The 18,159-nt window shown below is 48.5% G+C and overlaps 1 protein-coding gene across 1 annotated transcript; it reads right to left on the bottom strand.

The window, feature by feature from the left end:
• Positions 1-10,735: 10,735 nt before the first annotated feature.
• LOC141476700 (zinc finger and BTB domain-containing protein 7C-like) lies at positions 10,736-17,851 on the bottom strand. Its single transcript, XM_074165508.1, has 2 exons — positions 16,662-17,851; positions 10,736-11,372 (listed from the first exon to the last, which is right to left on the bottom strand). The coding sequence occupies exons 1-2, from the start codon at positions 17,834-17,836 to the stop codon at positions 10,736-10,738; spliced, it is 1,812 nt and encodes a 603-aa protein (XP_074021609.1). The 5' UTR covers positions 17,837-17,851.
• Between the last annotated feature and the right edge of the window lie 308 nt (positions 17,852-18,159).

Consider the following 18,159-nt stretch of genomic DNA (forward strand, 5'->3'; position numbering starts at 1 on the left):
TCCCTGCCCACGGCAGGGGGTGGGAACTAGATGATCTTTAAGGTCCCTTCCAAACCAAACCATTCTATGATTCTGTGGCATCACTCAGTGGTACACAATGGTAACTACGGGGATTTTAAGTGTCTCCTAACAATCCTTAGATGCCAGAGCAACAGCAACAAGGGCAGATGTTGGAAGAAAAATGCTAAACGGCTGATGGTGGCTTTAAATACTGAAGAGTCTTTAGTAAGAGTACTGGTGCAGGGCACCTGAAGTGGTTGCATTCAGGATATTATCAACCACGCTACCCATGATAACCATGTTGGGAAAGAAATCAAGTTTTGTGCTTAATCATTTAGTTGGAAATTTTGTCAGTAATAGGAAGAAAAGATTGGCTGTCAGGTCAGTCTGGCATGTTCTGTTGCATTTACCCCCCCCCCCCAGGTCCTCATCCCTGCAAGCCCCTGACCTGCACTCATCCCATCTCACTTCATCCTCCCATGCCAGCACTGTACTTGCTCTGGCTGCATCTGGTGGGGAGAAATGAGCAACTCCCAAAGGGGAGTTGTAGCCAACCTCCCTGAACAGAGGTTGTAGCCAGGGCGAGGGCATTCTCTTCTCCCAAGGAACAGGCAATAGGAGAAGAGGAAATGGCCCCAATTCACACAATGGGAGGTTTAATATGGATATTAGAAAAAATTTCTTCACCAAAAGGGCTATCAAGCATTGGAACAGTCTGCCCAGGGAAGTGGATTCACCATCCCTGGAGGTATTTAAAAGACAGGTAGATGTGGTGCCAAGGGACATGGTTTAGTGATGGTTTTTGTCAGTGTTAGGTTGATGGTTGGACTAGATGATCTGAAAGGTCCCTTCCCTAGGCAATTCTAGGATTCTCACCCAGAATTCAACATCTATCCAGGATGTGCCCCTGCAGCTTCTCTAGGACATCAGGAAACAAGATGTCTTTAAAGATGGGCATTAAACTTGGGCACATACAGTGAAACAGGCTCAATTTACAGGGTTTGCCTACAGTACTAGGTTAAATCCCAGCTCAACCCCCCCTTCCAAAACCAAAGCACATCCCTGCCCACATAAGTTCTCTGCCCAAGAGAGGAGAGCCCCCCAAAAAAAGTTTGTTCAGAGAGGACACCAGGCACCTTAGCTTATGGCTTTCTAGATGGATCTGGGACACTTTCATCATTGGCCCATTCACCAACAAAATAACCTGCAGCCAGCCCAGCCTGTGCACCATATGGACATGCTGGGGTCAGGGTGCAGCTGGGTTAATGCACATGGTGTAGGGGGAAGGCTAGTGGTTGCTCTCAAAACCACACTCTACTCCACAGAGGAGCGAGGACCTGGGACAGCAAAGGAGATGACTTTCTCTCCAAACCACATCCCTACCACCCCCTGATATTGTCTCCTTTCCAGGCTCCACCAACAACTGCTGTCCCACCACCTCCCTGATTGCCTTTTTTTGCAGATCTTTTTGTCACCTCCTTGTTTCAGCTTTTGCACTTTTCATACTTTTCAACACTTGGAGACATGTTCCATGTCTTGGCCAATAGTGGACCCACACATGAGAGCATCAGTACACACACTAGTTAAGGGCACAGCAAAATGCATCTCTCCTTGTAGTTAAGATTCCCCATTTCTGCCTGAGCAAGCAGCTCCCTAGTTGCCAACAGGGATAAGCACATACCTGCTCCCCCCTTGACACCAGAATTAGCTCCCAAATTCCTCTCTCCCCTTCTCCATTCGCAAATCCCACCACATCCTTAGAGTGATTACAGCCATAGCAGGGAAGCGGAGACCCAATTGACAGGGCCAACACGTGCTCTCACATCGGGATCCCTCGTCAGTGTGCAGCAAAGTCTCAGATTAAGCTGTAATCCTCACCGCAGCCCATAAAGATGGATAAAATCATCATTTCAATTGTACAACTCAAGGAGCTAAGGCAAAAAGATTAGCCACCTTCCTTCAAGGAGCCCAGATCTCAGTCCTGAACTCGAAGGAAATTAGTTTCTCTCTAAGCAGGGAGATGGGGCAGATTAGAGCCATGGGCTAGAACTCACAGTGTGCCTGGGGTGAGCTAGTGGGAGAGGACACAAGATAGGTTAGAAAAATGTAATAGTAGGCTTCTAAACCTGTCTTAGATCCCCTGCTTTATTTGAGGTGAAGACTCCGGTTCATCCAGATAAATTAACAGTTTATCCAAGCTAAAAAGTGGCTTTTCAAGCACTTTTAACTACTCTTTTGCATGATGCAGATATCCTCTGTCAGGTATCTGGCTGAGCCACCAATGATGCAAGGAGAAATCTCATTCACCCCCACAGTGAGGGCTGAAGGAGGTACAGATCCCAGAATCCCCTTTCCTAGGGATCCAGGATTAACTCAGCACAGCTTTTTGGTGCTTTGAGCTGAACCTGAGGAGCTTCAGCTAGTGGTGGCCCTCATTAACCCTTTATCTAGCACCTAACAAGCTGTGGGCACACCCAGAGCCTCCTCCCTCTCTGCTCTGATGATCCATAGAGGGAATTTTGCCTTTAATACCATGCAATATCCCATCCTTGGCATTTAAATGTGTCAGGCTCTTCAGTGGTGATTAGTGAAAGCTTTGAATGGAGTTTAGAGTGATGCTGGGTCTTGGTGCAAAGGACCAGGTGGAGAGCATGTGGCAGGAGGCTGATAAGCAAAGGGACAGTGCATGAGAAGAAACACTTGGGACATTTGTCCTCCTTTCCCAGCCACTGGAGAGCAACAGGAATTTCAAAAGTGTGGTTTATTTGACCCATTTCAGTTGTTTATCTCCAGAGGGATTGCTCTCTCCTTGACTACAAGAGGAGCATAGATGGCAAGCTGAGACAGCGGCGTCTCTGTGGGTGTCTGACCTAAATGAGCTGAATCCCTTTCCTTCATCCACCCCGTTGCTGCCAACCAGCCAGGAGATGCCCCCAATGTGCAGAAACACCCAGCACCTTCAGTCTGCCCCTCTGCTCTGCTCTGGTGAGACCCCTCTGCACTGCTGTGTCCAGCTCTGGGGCTCCCAATATCAGAAGAACATAGACCTGTTGGAATGGGTCCAGCGAAGGCCACGGAGGTGCTCTGAGGGCTGGAGCCCCTCTGCTGTGAGGACAGGCTGAGAGAGTTGGGGGTGTTCAGCCTGGAGAAGGGAAGGCTCCAGGGAGACCTTAGAGCCCCTTCCAGTCACTAAAGGGGCTCCAGGAAAGCTGGGGAGGAACTCTTGATCAGGGAGTGGAGCCATAGGACGAGGGGGAACGGTATTAAACTGAAAGAGGGGAGATTGAGATGAGATATTAGGAAGAAATTCTTTCCTGTGAGGGTGGTGAAACATTGGCACAGGTTGCCCAGAGAAGCTGTGGCTGCCCCATCCCTGGAGGTGTTCAAGGCCAGGCTGGATGGGGCTTTGAGCAACCTAGTCTAGTGGGAGGTGTCCCCACCCATGGCAGGTGGTTGGAACTAGATGATCTTTAAGGTCCCTTCCAACCCGAACCATTCTATGATTCTATGATTCTATTTATACATACATTAGGGTTGTTGAATCTGTCTTGGAGTAGATACATATATTATCCAGCTTGGGTATTTCTGCTCCAGGGAAAAAGCATCCCTGGTGCTTGGAGCTTTAATAACCTTTGTCATCGGCTGAGCTGAGCAGGACACCAGCCAGCTGGATGAGGAGCACATCTATGCTACTCCAGCAGCAGTGATTGCCCTCAGCTCTGCTGTCTCCCTGTGGGACATCATCTTCCACCTCCTGCAGAGCCTCTGCTCACCCTTCACTCTCCTCATTCAGTTCTTGTCTTCAAATTTTTGTCTGTCACAGCCCAGCTCCTTCATCCCCACAGCAGTGCTCAGAGAAAATCACTGCTCACCTTCACATCAGATCCAGGGACCACATCTCAGAAACTGGTGAACACTGGTGGGCTGCAAAGTACCTGGGGAGAACTTTTTATTTCCAACTGATTTTACAGCGATTATCATCAAAACCTCCTGGCAACAGCGAGGGCCAGAAAAAACTCATAAAAGTTGCTTAAATGAGAACCCAGTTTCACTGACCTAATTTTTTGTTTGTGGTTAATTGGGGTGCAGAAAACTCTTAAAATCATACAATCATTTAGGTTGGAAAAGACCCTTAAGATTATCAAGTCCAACCGTTAAACTCCATCTTGATTTAGTTGAGCTTTTTATTTCATCTGCCTGGTGGGTGGGCACGATGGGAGGTGATGGAGGATTGTGCCTGTCTGGGTGCAGCCGAGACCCCCAAACCACCTCCAGATATGGGTACAGGACCACCAATGTCCCCAGTGCTGCTTTGGTGGCAGAGCTGTCACCGGGCCACCACACGAGGGCAGTGCGAGTTTGAGCGTGCCAGGGAGCTGCAGAAAGCAGATGAGCAGAAATGGGGAGAAAAGCCCCAAATTGTGCTTATGGGTTTGTTTTTTTTTTTTCTGCAGACAGGTTTCATGCTGGGGTATCAGACATCACCAGGGGTTGCTCCTCAACCCAAGCACCCCCGCAGTGACAGCCCACAGGAAGGGTCACCCTGGAGGGCCACCGGGAGGTGGTCCATCACCCATCTCACCATCATTTGATGTCATAACTTCTCCATCCCTCAGCCCCACAGCAGCATTAAGGACACACGAGCCACTCACTGCTTCAGGTAATAGTTTATTTTCTCCAGGGGTGTAAAATGTGCAGCAGGTACGTGTATAGGACCGCCGTTTTCTTAGCCAAGAGGAGTCGCAACCAGAGACCGAAACAAAGAAACCTAACAGTATCCTGCCCTACAGCAATTAGTGCAAGTCATGTAAAACATCGGTTCAACACAGGAAAACAAGGCCAAAAAAAAAAAAAAAAGGCATTTCCAAGCCACAGGTATTTTCTCTCCTGCTGTCGGGGTGGTGGGAATCCCAGAGGTGGGGCTGGAAGGTGGGATGGGGCTGCATTCACTTGGGCTAGTGAGAGAATGGGTGTATCTTCTACAAGAAAGGGTTTTTCTCATCTCATCCCTTTTTTTTGGGGTTGGAAAGAAAGTCACGTATGGACCAAGGAGGTGCAGGCTGTCAGAGGTGCAGGCTGTCAGAGGTGCCATAAGGTGACGGCAAGACCCTAAAAACCCAAACAACTGCAAAAACACAGCATTTTCTGAAAATGAGATGGCTGGAGTCTTGCTTCATTTACTCTCTTATCTTAAAACTTTCCTCTGCAACCACACAATCTTCCAGCTTCGGGGCACCTAGACTGTAAATAAAGCACTAATCCCCCCCCAAAATGGGTGTGTGAAGGTCTGGGATGGGGGGGGTCCACGGCAGGTCCCACGGAGCCACAGGCAGCGCAGGAGCGGAGCAGTGATGTGGCAGCGTTTGCAGCCCCACTGGTGTCAGTGGGAGCCCTGCTCAGGACCACACATTCACATCTAAAGCATTTAAAGGGGTATTTTAAGAAAGTATTCTTTTTTTTTTTTTCTGCCAAATGGAAAAGCCTCTCACTTCCCAAAGTGCAGGCTCACTTTTTCCCCTTTTTTTAAAAATTTTTTTTTGGTATTTCATTTCTCCTGCACAACTGGAGGAAGAGGCTCTGGCACCGCTCGCCAAAGGCTTCCGAGCCAAGGGCAGGGAGTTGCCCACTCGGCTCCACGTCGGTGATCCACAGGGAGATGCTCCTTTTGCAGCAACACCTGGTGCAAACAAATGCTGTGTGTGCAGCATCACCCTGGCACCACTTCCCCCCACCATGGTCTGGATGATCCAGCAGCTGCTCAGGAGTAAGTGTGGAGCCATATGTTGCTGCTAACAAGCATTTACTGAAGCTAGTTTCTTTCTGCGATTCCCATGTGTCTGATTAATGGCACAGGTCCTCTGAGCAATTTTCAGATTTTTCACTCTTGCAAATCTTTTTTTTATTGTTATTATAAGCAAACCAGAATATGAGCGTAAAATGGGGTTAAAAGTCACAAGATTTAAAAAAAAAAATTTAAAAACGTATTTAAATAGCTAAAAAGTATTTAACTTTATTTTCATTTTATTTTTTGTGCTCAAAAACACACTGTTTATGTGCTGCCCAGATGCTCAGTGACCGACTGTCTGCCCTGGGAGGGGAAATGATATTTCCATCTTCTCAAGCCACATTTTTGGACTGTGCCCGCAGGGCCAGACCCCTGCCCGAGCACCTGATGCTGTGGAGCACTTCTTGGGAGCGTGAGGGAAGGAAAATAACTGGTGGCTGTGACAACCCGGGGTGATTTGCTGGGATTGCAGCGGGGCGGACGACCAATGAGCCAAAGTCCCTGGTCCCCAGGCTTGGGAGGATGGATTTGGATTTCCCATTGCATTACCAGCCAAAACAGACTGGGAAGAAGTCCAAGCTGACCAAGCCGGGCTGTGCCAGTGTCCCATCTTCAGTGACAGGACAAGTAACGGGCACAAACTAACTTGAACATAGGAAGTTCCATCTAAACATGAGGAAGAACTTCTTTACTTTGAGGGTACCAGAGCCCTGGAAGAGGCTGCCCAGAGAGATTGTGGAGTCTCTGTCTCTGGAGATGTTCAAAACGCCTGGACGCCATCCTGTCCAACCTGCTCTGGGTGACCTTGCTCTGGCAGGGGGTTGGACTAGATGATCTCCAGAGGTCCCTTCCAACCCCTGTCATTCTGTGATTCTGTGAAAGGTTTTGCCAGGGACTGCCCCATCAGATGAGTGGAGAGGAGGTAGCTGCGGTGCCAGGAACATCCCATCCTTCCCCATGGTTAACCATATCTCACTCTCGCTGTAGGAAAGGAAAGCATTTTAGTCCAAGCTAGTTTTTCCAAACCACATTGGTAGGTAGTATAAATAGGCAGGTGCCATCAAAGGTGATTCATCCCACCCTTGGGAGGTCCAGCATAGGTGTGGTGAATCACCCTCCAGCAGTACCTGCCTCACTCCACAGCCAGGATGGCTTCAGAGGACGGATAGAAATCACATTGCAGGTTAGGACACCCAAAATTAAAGTGTCAACATGTAGGTGCCTCAATGTGCAATGGGGTGTCTGTTAATTCACTTCCAAAAGGCTGAACAACATGGGGTGAGTCCCACCATTCCTACCTGGGACCTATTTACCAGGGTTTTGCACCTCTTTCAAAAATAACAAGGAAATTCTGCAATTCCTTACCAGCAACATGAATTACAGGGCTCAGATTCGTGTCAGCTGTGTTCACGGAATTATAGAATGGTTTGGGTTGGAAGAGACCTTTAAAGGAATGCGCAGGGACATCTTCAACCAGATCAGGTTGCTCAGAGCCCCATTCGAGCTGACCTTGAATGTTTCCAAGGATGGGGCATCTACCACCTCTCTGGGCAACGTGGGCCAGTGTCTCACCACCCTCACAGTAAAAGATTTCATCCTTATAGCCACTACTCCTTGTCCTATCGCAACAGGCCCTGCTAAGAAGTTTGTCCCCATCTTTCTTCTAAGCCTCTTTTAGGGACTGGAAGGGGCTCTAAGGTCTCCCCGTAGCCTTCTCTTCTCCAGGCTGAACACCCCCAACTCTTTCAGCCTGTCCTCACAGCAGAGGGGCTCCAGCCCTCGGAGCATCTTCGTGGCCTCCTCTGGATTCACTCCAACAGGTCCATGTCCTTCTCACGTTGGGGGCACCAGAGCTGGACACAGTACTTCAGCTGGGGTCTCTCCAGAGTGGAGTAGAGGGGGACAATCACCTCCCTTGATCTACTGGCCATACTTTGGATGCAGACCACTGGTACCTGCTGCAGCCAGGCTCTAGGAGCCATGGTGAGAAGATGAACAAAAATCCACTATAAAACAATCTGGGAGAGAGCCCCGCGTCCTTCCAGCCCGAGGCTTGGTGCTCATCACACCCATCCTGGCTGGGGAAGGGGATCGAAGTCCCAGGAAGGCACCTCCATGCTTAGCTGGGCTCCCACATGGATACCTGTGGCCTGGAGTCACCGCACAACACTGAAATGGGAAGAAACAGGGTTTTCTCTAGTCCTCACTCCTCACCCCAAAACGTGATTGCCACCAGCACTCAGCTCCATCCAATCCAACCCAGCGCAACGCAGGAAAATCAACCTTAACTCGTTTGTTGTCAGCAGCATCACACCAATGGCCCCCTCAGGCTGGAGTCCGTACCAGCTAGATGCTTAATTAATGCATGATTATTTTGGCTTTCCAAAAGGTGCCTTCGGAAAGCACCAAATTTGTGACCGGCAAACATATGTAGACCCGAGGCCATGGGGATGATCACACCATCCTTAGGAGGGAGGCAGCTCAGCATCTCCAGTGGCTTAACCTTCTCAGTGTGGACACAGGCAGGAGAACCAAGTCCTGCTAATAATTTAAGAGCTTCGATTAATAGAGTTTAATAAATACATAAAAGGATCTAGTGTCTTCTTTTCCATCCACTTTCTAGCATCAATGAAAGTTAAGGGTGATTGTTCCATCAGTAACTAAGGCAAATTTGTTTGTGTGTGTGTTTCTCGCTCCTTTTTTGATTTTTTTCCCCATTGTTTTGTACATAAAGCAATTACATAAAAATAGTTATAAATAGAAAAATTGCAAAGGTTTTTCCGCACCTAGACAAATAGGAAAAAAAAACCCCAACTAACTCAACAAACAAATTGAGACAGAAAAACCACCTTGCTTCAAGTCCTTGTAGATTATACAGTACTCAGCATCTTTGGATACTTTACAATGACTCCAAATCGTAGACAAAAAAACCACCTGAAGCAACCAGTCATCTGCAAAACGTCGCTTGTGTAAGAAGTTGATATGGATTAAAAAAAAAAGAAAAAGTTTGATGCAGTTTTAAGAAATTTTCTTTTTTTTTTTATTTCTTTTTATTTTTTTTCCTCTCCATTGACTTGTTGCATGTGGAGTCCTTGTGGATTTCTTTTTGGAGGAGGAAGCGAGTGCTGGGCAGTTCCTTGGGATCGTTCTGCTATAGATGGTCTCAGAGCAGAAGTCCTTCATGCCCTCATGGTGGGGCTGTAGATCCTGGACCCCTTGTGTCCCCCTCATGCTCTGGTGGGGAGACCCTCATCCAGCCACTGCTTCAGAGTGACACCATCGATGGGCAAACTAAACGAACCCGTGGTCCTCTCATTCCCTTTGATTCTGCTAACATTGAAAGGTAATTGTAAAAAGAGAAAGAAAAAAACCCTAATTTGTAACATTTACATTTTCAAGAGCTGGTTTCTTGTAAAACCAGTTTCCTGGGGCACCCATTGCAAGTCATCTCAGCTGATGGTGAAACTGGGGTCCCACCATGTCTAAGAGGAGCAGGTGGCCATCAAAAGCCTTTAGCCTTGAGAGCAGCTCACATTTTTAGGGGCTGAAGGAGGCTGATGGGGTGATTCCAGCCAATCTGCCACTTTTTTTTTTGCCTCAAAAGAAATAGGGGTGTCCAGCCCAGGGTCTGCAGGGATGCTGGGGAGGACCCCAGACCTGGTGACCACCGTGGGCAACCTTCAGCTTGGAGCACCCCATCGTATGTTACCGCCTCATCTTTTGAACCAACAAATGGTGAAGAAATAGTATTTCTACATGCTTGAAAGTAGACAATCTCATCTGCAAGAAACCTTTTGTGGATGCCTTATCCACAAAGGCCCCTTGAGACAAGCAGCAGGGAAATTTGCACACTCAATTTTCTCCCATCAACATTGCAGATTCGGGGACACTCATGTGTTTTGAAAATTTTTGTCATCAAAATATATATAGGCGTTAGGGGGAATTAAGGACAAAACCCCAGACATGTCAGAATGGTCAGCAGCGGTGAATTCTGACTCTTTGGTTTGAAACAACTTTTTAATTTCAAAATTCCCACATGGTTTATTTTCGCAAAGTAAGGGTTTAAAAAAACCATCACCATCGAAACATTTCTGATCCTTCCAAAAATTTTCCTTCACCTTTTCAAGGAACTGAAGTTAAAATACTCAAAATAGGCTTTGGTTGTCCTTCTGAAATTTGGAAATGGCCAAAGAACCAAAATAAGTGAAAACACCCTTTTCCACCCAGCTTTACTCCTGGGTGATTTTCTATCTCTTCTTTTTTTAAAATTATTTTTTTAGGGTCCCAACTCGTCCTGCACAGCAGGGCTTTCACCAGCCCTGCAAATATGATATACCGCTGAGAAAGAACACGGCTGGGATCCTCCTCCTCTCAGTGTGGCTGCTTGACCATCCTCTTTATTCCTTGTAGCATAAATTTTGTTGCCAAACATGGGAATTAATTTAAAAAGAATAAAATAAAGTCTTTTTGACCAAAAGGACCAAGGAATGTAACATATCAAAACCAAGTCTGGATGGCTTGTTGGTGTCCAGTGGGCCCTGTGGGTGGAAAATGGGGAACATCTCCCTCAGAAGACCCATCTCATGGTGATGGCAATACCCTGGACTAAGGCAAGTGACATTTTCAGGAGCCTTGAAGAGAGCAGCAGTCCTGGCCTGGCCTTCCCAGATGGAGCCATGAGCGGTGGGCAGCTGTATGGGGCAGCGAGTGCCCCACAGCCCCAAAGCCAAGTGCATCGCAGAGTGCTGATGGGCACGGGGTGCAGCACCCGCCCACCCACCCACTCATCCCAGGGATGGCCCTGTGACCCAAGCCCCACGTAGGCCATGGTGGTGGGGGGACGAAGAGCTTCTTGGGGGCCAGACAATGTGAAAGGGCAGGCAGGGACCCCGAGGGAGCCATTTGCCCTGTCAGGAAGGGAGCGGACCCATGGTGGGACTGGGCATGGGTTTAGTTGCTTGCCTCCGAGATGGGAGCCACGTGGCCGAGCCTTGCCAAACCGCTGAAACCTGTGCTCCAAGGATCGGGAAGGGGGAAGAAGGGTTGGGCAGCAAGGTTTTCGTTATGGCCCAGGGCGAAGGCAAAGATGCCTGTGTTCCTCTCCATGTCCAGCTGGGCTCGCCTGAGGAGCTTTATCTGGGTTTCTTCAAACTCTCTCTCCAGCTCCTGCAAGCTGAAGGTGGTCTTGGCCCCGCTCAAAAAGTGCTTGGGGCTGGGGCTGGGAAGGCACATGGCCGCGCTGCTGAGGTGGCCGCTCATCTCTTCCAGCATCGGTGGCATCACGAAGCTCTTGTCCACTGGCGGACCACCTGGAGCGAAGAGCAAGCCGGCTGCCCTCCATGTCGTCAGCTTGCGTCCTTGCTGGGGTCGTGTGATGCGGCAGCTCTGGCGTTTGATGTGGTGATGGAGATGGTCGGAGCGGGTGAAGCTCTTGTAGCAGAACTCACACTGGTAGGGCCGGAAGCCCGTGTGGATGCGCATGTGGTTCTTCAGGTCATAGTTGTGCATGAATTTGGCGTTGCAGTGGATGCAGAGGTACGGCTGCTCCCCCGTGTGCTTCTGCATGTGGATTTTGAGCTTGTCCTGCCTGGAAAAGAAAAGGCGCTGGGTCAGGTGGCATGAGCTGGAAGGGATGCCATTGGGATTGCTCCTTGGATCAGGAGAGGGAAAGGCAATGGGAAGGTGAGGAGCTCATCCCAGGGCTTCCAGCCACGGCACTGCCCCAATGTATGGATGCTCTTGCAGGCTGGCGTTTGCATCCACCTCCTCCTTCCCAGGGCCACAGCGCCTAAACATCATACAGACCCAGCCCTCCACGTCAGGGGTTTGCAGCCCATCCCAACAAGTTTGAAACAGCCTAAATTGGAGGAAAACCCACTCTGGAATAACCCCCCCAAAACATACAGGAATATCTAAAGAAGTACAGCTATATATCTGCCTGCAAATAAGGAAATTAGTTGAGTGTAGAATCATAGAATGGTTTGGGTTGGAAGGGACCTTAAAGATCATCCAGTTCCAACTCCCTGCCATAGGCAGGGACATCTCCCACTAGACCAGGTTGCTCAAAGCCCCATCCAGCCTGACCTTGAACTCCTCCAGGGATGGGGCAGCCACAGCTTCTCTGGGCAACCTGTGCCAGTGTTTCACCACCCTCACAGGAAAGAATTTCTTCCTAATATCTCATCTAAATCTCCCCTCTTTCAGTTTAAAACCATTACCCCTTGTCTTATTGATCCACTCCCTGATAAAGGCGATGGGAAGGTGAGGAGCTCATCCCAGAGTTTGTGGGGCAATGCTGCTTAAGCAAAAGTTCCTCTTGGAGCTGTTTTTTTCCTTTCCTTTTATTCTTGCACTGACCACTGGGTGTCTCAGGAGCTTTGGTTTGAAGCGGGAGCATCGCGCATGGTGAGGCAGGCAGAGGTGCCGGCAGCTCCTGGATCCTCCTCACCCTCTGTCCTTCCCTGCCATCTTCTCCAAGGCCAGCACACATCCAGCCTCTCACACATTTTTGGAGAACCTTTTTAAATACAGCCATGGAACGGCATAATACCCATCCCAATAGCACTTATTTACAAATATTGTTGCTTTTTTTTTTTTAAGGGGAACATCTAAAAAGCAGCAAGAATATTTTCTCAAGCTGGCAGTCCAATGCTATTTTTTTTTCCCAACGAACAAGTGTTTCCTTCTGCTGTCTACAAAAATCACAGCAAAGGCATACGATTATGAAAAGTGAAGCTGATTGTAGCTGAACCGAGCCAAGTGCGCTGCCCAGGTGGCATGAGCAGAGTTCAAGTAAACAAACAGCAAAGTGGGAGAATTCGTATTGTTTTCTGAAATGCTTTCAGTGTGGTCCAAGACCTTAGTAATGTGGCTAAGAATATGGAGAATATACGGAGTCATGCCATTATTATATATAAAATATGTGAGCATGCCTAAAAAAGTGCAAAAACTGCTCAAAAAATCTACGCTGGCAGGTCAAGCCCTTTGCACCAATTTCTGCCACCCTGCCCGTATGCATCTTGAAGTAATTTTCGGTGACATGACTGGCAGTGCACCTGTGTTGTGCCTCCTCACGTGGGGCACATTTCCCCTGCAAGTGCCGAAGACAAAGCAGTGCGGAAAATTTCCTCCCCAATGTGTAACGCGCAGCGAAGTCATAAGGAGATGAACGCAGGGGAACCGCTGGGAAATGTTAATAAAAAGTAGAGCTACCAGCCCCACCTATAATATAATTTAAACCTATATATGTAATGTTTAACCTAGCAGGATCACTTTTCCTAATAAACATGCAGCCTGCCAGGATTGTATAATGTAAATACAGGCAAAGCTGTTTTTTTCAGGTGTTTCAGGTGGCAGATGGGGAGAAACTCAATCCTCCCTGCCCCGGCAGCATCTCCGTGGGATGGAGGAGAGGTTTTATGGGTCTGCCTGGAGAAGCTCAGAGGTCGGGGAAGGGGGAATGAGATGCTCTGGCTGTGGTGAAGCACCCAGGGGAGGATAAGGCATGGGGAAACACAGGCTTTGTGGGATGGGAGCTCGGCTCCTGGGCTCTCCGAAGGAGAACCACATTCCGTGTATGTGAATAACCTTAATGCAACTGCATTAGGAGAGCGATTAGGGCTCTGTGAGCTGTCACAACACAAATAACAGGAACAAATAATGTTAACCTTTCTGGCTGGAACAGTTTCTCCTTGAGCACTCCAGGGTTGTCTTGGTGGAAAAGCTGAAATATTTGCAGTTTTCTCCAGCATTTTAGCAGGGCAAACCAGCAGACTAGAAGCTGAGCAGCCTTTGTTTAAGGAAAAAATTAATGAACTATTAAATGAAGTCCTGCTTCCTGTGATCAGATATCCCTGGGAGTCGGGGGGTGGCAGATCCAGGTGCATGTGGGGTCCTTGCCGTGGGACATGGGATCCCACTGATGGGAAAGGGAAGGGATGTGATGGGGAGGTTGGGGGACCCTCACCCAGGAAAATGTTTTTTCTCTATTTTCCCCCCAGCAAATTTGCTCCTTCACAGTTCCTCCAGCTCCGAAATAATGCAAAGGAGTGATCCACCCAGAAATCCCATTTGGGAAACCTCTGCTCCCCTGCACCCTCATTCCCTGGGGACCCCAAGGGGACTGGCTGGGTTCACATCTCCCCAGCAAAGGCACTAGGCACGGCCGTGGATGTGAGCCCGATGCTTTCGGGAAGGGTGAGATTCCCCCCGAGAGCAAAACACGTAATGCAAGCGGGCGGCGTTCGAGAAATCCTGGCAGAAATCTCTTTCTACATCTCAATCACCCCACTTTGCTTAAATATGCTTTTCCCTAAAGGAGAGCTCTCACATTAGAGTAATGCTGAAAATGGCTAGAAAAAATAATAATAAAAAAACCAAACAGCTGCGTGCTAATCAAGATATTTCCAAATGCATTTAAAAATAAACCAATGTTTTGAAATTTCCACTTTGCTCAGGGTGTTAAAGAAGGAAAAAACCCTCCCACCTTCAGCTCCGTGCAGGGTGACCTGAACAAATGCCTTCGTTTTTGTGAGTGATGATGGGAGACTGTGCCGCTGGGTTAGTCCCAATTTTCTTTGTGATTATTTTCTTGGGTTAAAGTCCTCCTACCCCTCTGCTTTGTATTTAGAAGCTGTTGAGAACACGGGGGGATGTAGAAGCTGTTGGATTTAACCCTACATTAGTAATGGACCACACTAGATCATCTCTGTGTGGAGCTTTTAGCCTCCAAGATGCTGATTTAACCTGTCTGGATTAGGTGTCAGGATACCTGAATTCCCACCCAAACCCTCCTACTGACTTTTGAGGTGACTGTGAGTCAGTACCAACATCCCTCTGAGCCTCAGTTTCCCCACCTGAAGCCAATGATGCTGCCTGTGTTTGTAAAGGACTTTGGGAGCCCTCTGGGAGGGCTCAGCTTTACTATTCCCATTACAGGGAAGGTGTCAGTGATGGATCAAGCCAAGCTATTTCCTCGTCGGCAATTAGCAACCGCAGTATCACACCCTGGAGAGTGATGGGGACCTCAGGATGGGGCTGGTTGGGTGGTCCCTCCAGCCCGGGATGCAGCCACACTCACAGGGCTGAACCCATCCCGCTCCTCCCAGCAAAGTTGACCCAGACCTCAACCTGGGGATGCAGCACCAGCAGGAGCCGGATCCAAATTCCTGCAGGTGGGAATTAGCACCAGGCAGTGGCCTTTTCCCCTGCAAATATCAGGGTGAGCTGGCTCGCATCGCATACACCTGCCCGAGGCAGGATGCTCCCTGCATTATAATACAGTGTCTGCTGCGCTAATGGAGTGGAGCACGGAAATTTATTTTCAGGTCAAATATTCATCATCTGCATAAATTCCCCTCGACTATTATCACAGAGATGGGAGAAGAAAAGACAAGCTGAATGCAGGAGCACCCCAAGTGTCTGACCATTGTCAGGAGCTTGCCTTTGCCTACTCTGCATATTATTTTCCTCTGATTTGCTCCCCCCAGCCTAATAGGGCTCTCTCTCTCACACACAGCCAAGAGCTGAAATACCGCGCTCTTGTCAGAAAGCTTTATTATTATGGTAAAGATTATACTCATTAGATATTAATTATACCCAGCAAGAGCAGGTTCAGGAATCTATTTGTCTCTGCTCACCGATTAAATTTGCCCATCTTTCCAGAGAAGGGTTGCAAGCTGTAGCATTAGATTTTCAAAGCCCCCTCTGATTTATTATCATCAAGGGGTCTGCTGGGGTGAAGAGAGGTCCAAAGGCTGGGAATTGGTACCAGGGGTGGATCTGACTGGTCACACCTGCCTTGGAGCAGCCCATGTTGGGGCTGGTCTCACCTAACTTGAGATATCTAAAAGTTAGTTGCCCTGATCTAAGCCCTGCAGGTTGTCTTTGTGGTCAGGCATGACACCTCTGCTCATCCCCTTTCCTCATCTACCTGTCTGAGGGTGATGATCTCTTTCCACTGACCATGAAGGGTGTCAAGGTACCAGGCTCTTGGGCGGCCAACATTTGAGGTGATGAATCATAAAATCATTTAGGTTGGAAGAGACCTTTAAGATCATTGAGTCCAACTGTTAGCCTAACACTTCCAAGTCCACCACTAAACCATGTCCCTCAGCACCACGTCTGCCCATCTTTTAAATACCTCCAGGGATGGTGACTCCACCACTTCCCTGGGCAGCCTGTTCCAATGCTCAATAACCCTTTCGGTGAAGAAATTTTTCCTAATATCCATCCTAAACCTCCCCTGGTTCAACTTGAGTCTGTTTCTTCTTGTCCTACTGCTTGCTACTTGGGAAAAGAGACCAACACCCATCTCGCTACTAATGTATAATAATTAGGACTGCTCCAGCCTCAGAAAGCCCAAACACTGTCATGTCTAAACATATACAACTTGGTTGTGGTCTACACTGATGCCAAAATGTGCAAACCCAAACTAATTACATCCCACAGCTAAACGGCCCTCCCAACTCAACGCGTCACCCAGCACATTAGAGATGAAGCCTCCTTGGCTGTTTGACCATCTGGTTTCCAGCTGCCTCTGGTTCAACTGTGGTGAACTATGGTGGGGTTGAAAATATCCTGTTACTTATTTAAGCTTTTTTTCGACGAGTGGATGGACCCAGTGCACTGTGGATGTGATCCACAACCCACCAAAATCAGTAGGTTTGTTTTCTTCCTCCACCCTCCCTTCCTCCCTTTTTTTTCCAAAGGGATAGAGATCATGCCTTGCTTTCCTTGCTACTTTTTTTTTGGGGGGGGGGGAAGAGTTGTGTAGCTTAGGAATCAGCCATGGGTCATGATGTGGGCCCTCCAACCACCCCACCCACCCCACCCCCCCGCCGCACACGGCCACGTGTGGCAGGTCACCAATGCACACCTGGTAAAGCGGACTTCACAGATATTGCACATATAGGGCTTCTCTCCCGTGTGGGTCCTCATGTGCCTGGGCAGCTTGCCGGCTCCCATGATGACTTTGTTACAGATGGGACATTGCTGGGATGCCTTGGGCTTTATCTTCCTCTCTTCCTCCAGGGGCCACGGGGGAAAAACTCCTCTGAACTGGGTAGCACTTAGGAAATTGAGATAAGCGCTATAGTCAGTCTCTGCCTTAATATGCCCTAAGGGAGCTGCTGGTGTGTTGGTAAACATGTCCTTGAAGAAGTCATTAGGGAAAGGAGGTGGAGGCAGGTCTTCCTTCTCCTCCTCTTCCTTGATCTTCCTCTTTTTGATGACCAGATCCAAGGGGCCATTGTCTACTGGTGGCTCCTCGAGCTGGGAGAAAGAGCTAAAATTGCTGTTCCATAGGTGGGGGAAGAAGCTGGGAGCGAAAGGAGAGAGAGTTGGCCTCCTTTCTGGGATGTTCGCCTTAGGGTACAAGTTTTCCCTTAGCAAGGACTTGATGGAGAAGTCTCGTATCACCCCCAAGCGTCCAGAGGAGTTATTGGCTGGGTAGTGATTTGGAAAGTCTTTAGGTACTTCTGTAAATGCTTCTTCGGTAAGATCAGACTTAGAAGGGCTTTGGTGACAGCTTACTTCTTGGACATCAGTTAGGTTCTCCTGATTGACAAAATCTTCCACTTCCTCCTCCTCTTCCTCCTCCTCTTCATCTTCATCTTTGTCATCATCTTCATCCTCTTTGTCATCTTCCTTTTCCGCCTCTCTGTTGGGTTCCATGATTTCAAGGCATACATTGATAATGCACTGGATCTCCAGCATCTTGGCGGCGCTGAGGATGTGCTTGACATTTGAGGTGGTGATAGTGAGGGTTGAGGTGTAGGCAAACTCGAGGATGGCAGAAAGTGCTTCAGGCTTGACAAAGTCAATCTTGTAAACATAGGGCTGGTCTGTTAAAGTGCTGGTAGTGAAGAGTTTTTTGAAGTACTTGCTGCAGGCAGCAAGGACGGACCGATGGGTCTGGTACTCCTGGTCCTGTACAATGAGGATGACATCGCAGAGGAGACCGTCATGCCGCTGCTCATTTAACCCACATAAGACTTCACTGCTGTGGTTCGGGAATGGGATCCCGATAAGATCTTCAATGCCATTGGCCATATTCTCATTTAGTGCCCTAGGACAAAACATAGACATAAGAGAATTAGCAGGGGGTTCTCAATCAGTAGCACCAAAATGACCCTGCCTTCTCTCAATGTCCTCCTCTCCCCTGTCCCACTTGGACCTGTGTAGTCACCTCCTGCTTGCACTGCCCCAGTGCATCTCCATGTCACATTCAACTCCTTCCAGGCCCTCTGTGATTTAACCTTTGTCTCCTTCTTTCTCTCCACCCTTCTCTTCTCGGTTCCCACCCTATTCACCTTTTAATAACCACCACAAGCTCCCTCTTCTCTTTCACATCCCTCCCCCAGGGACCCTGTGCA

This window comes from Numenius arquata, chromosome W, assembly GCF_964106895.1.
Source record: "Numenius arquata chromosome W, bNumArq3.hap1.1, whole genome shotgun sequence".
Classification (NCBI taxonomy): domain Eukaryota; kingdom Metazoa; phylum Chordata; class Aves; order Charadriiformes; family Scolopacidae; genus Numenius; species Numenius arquata.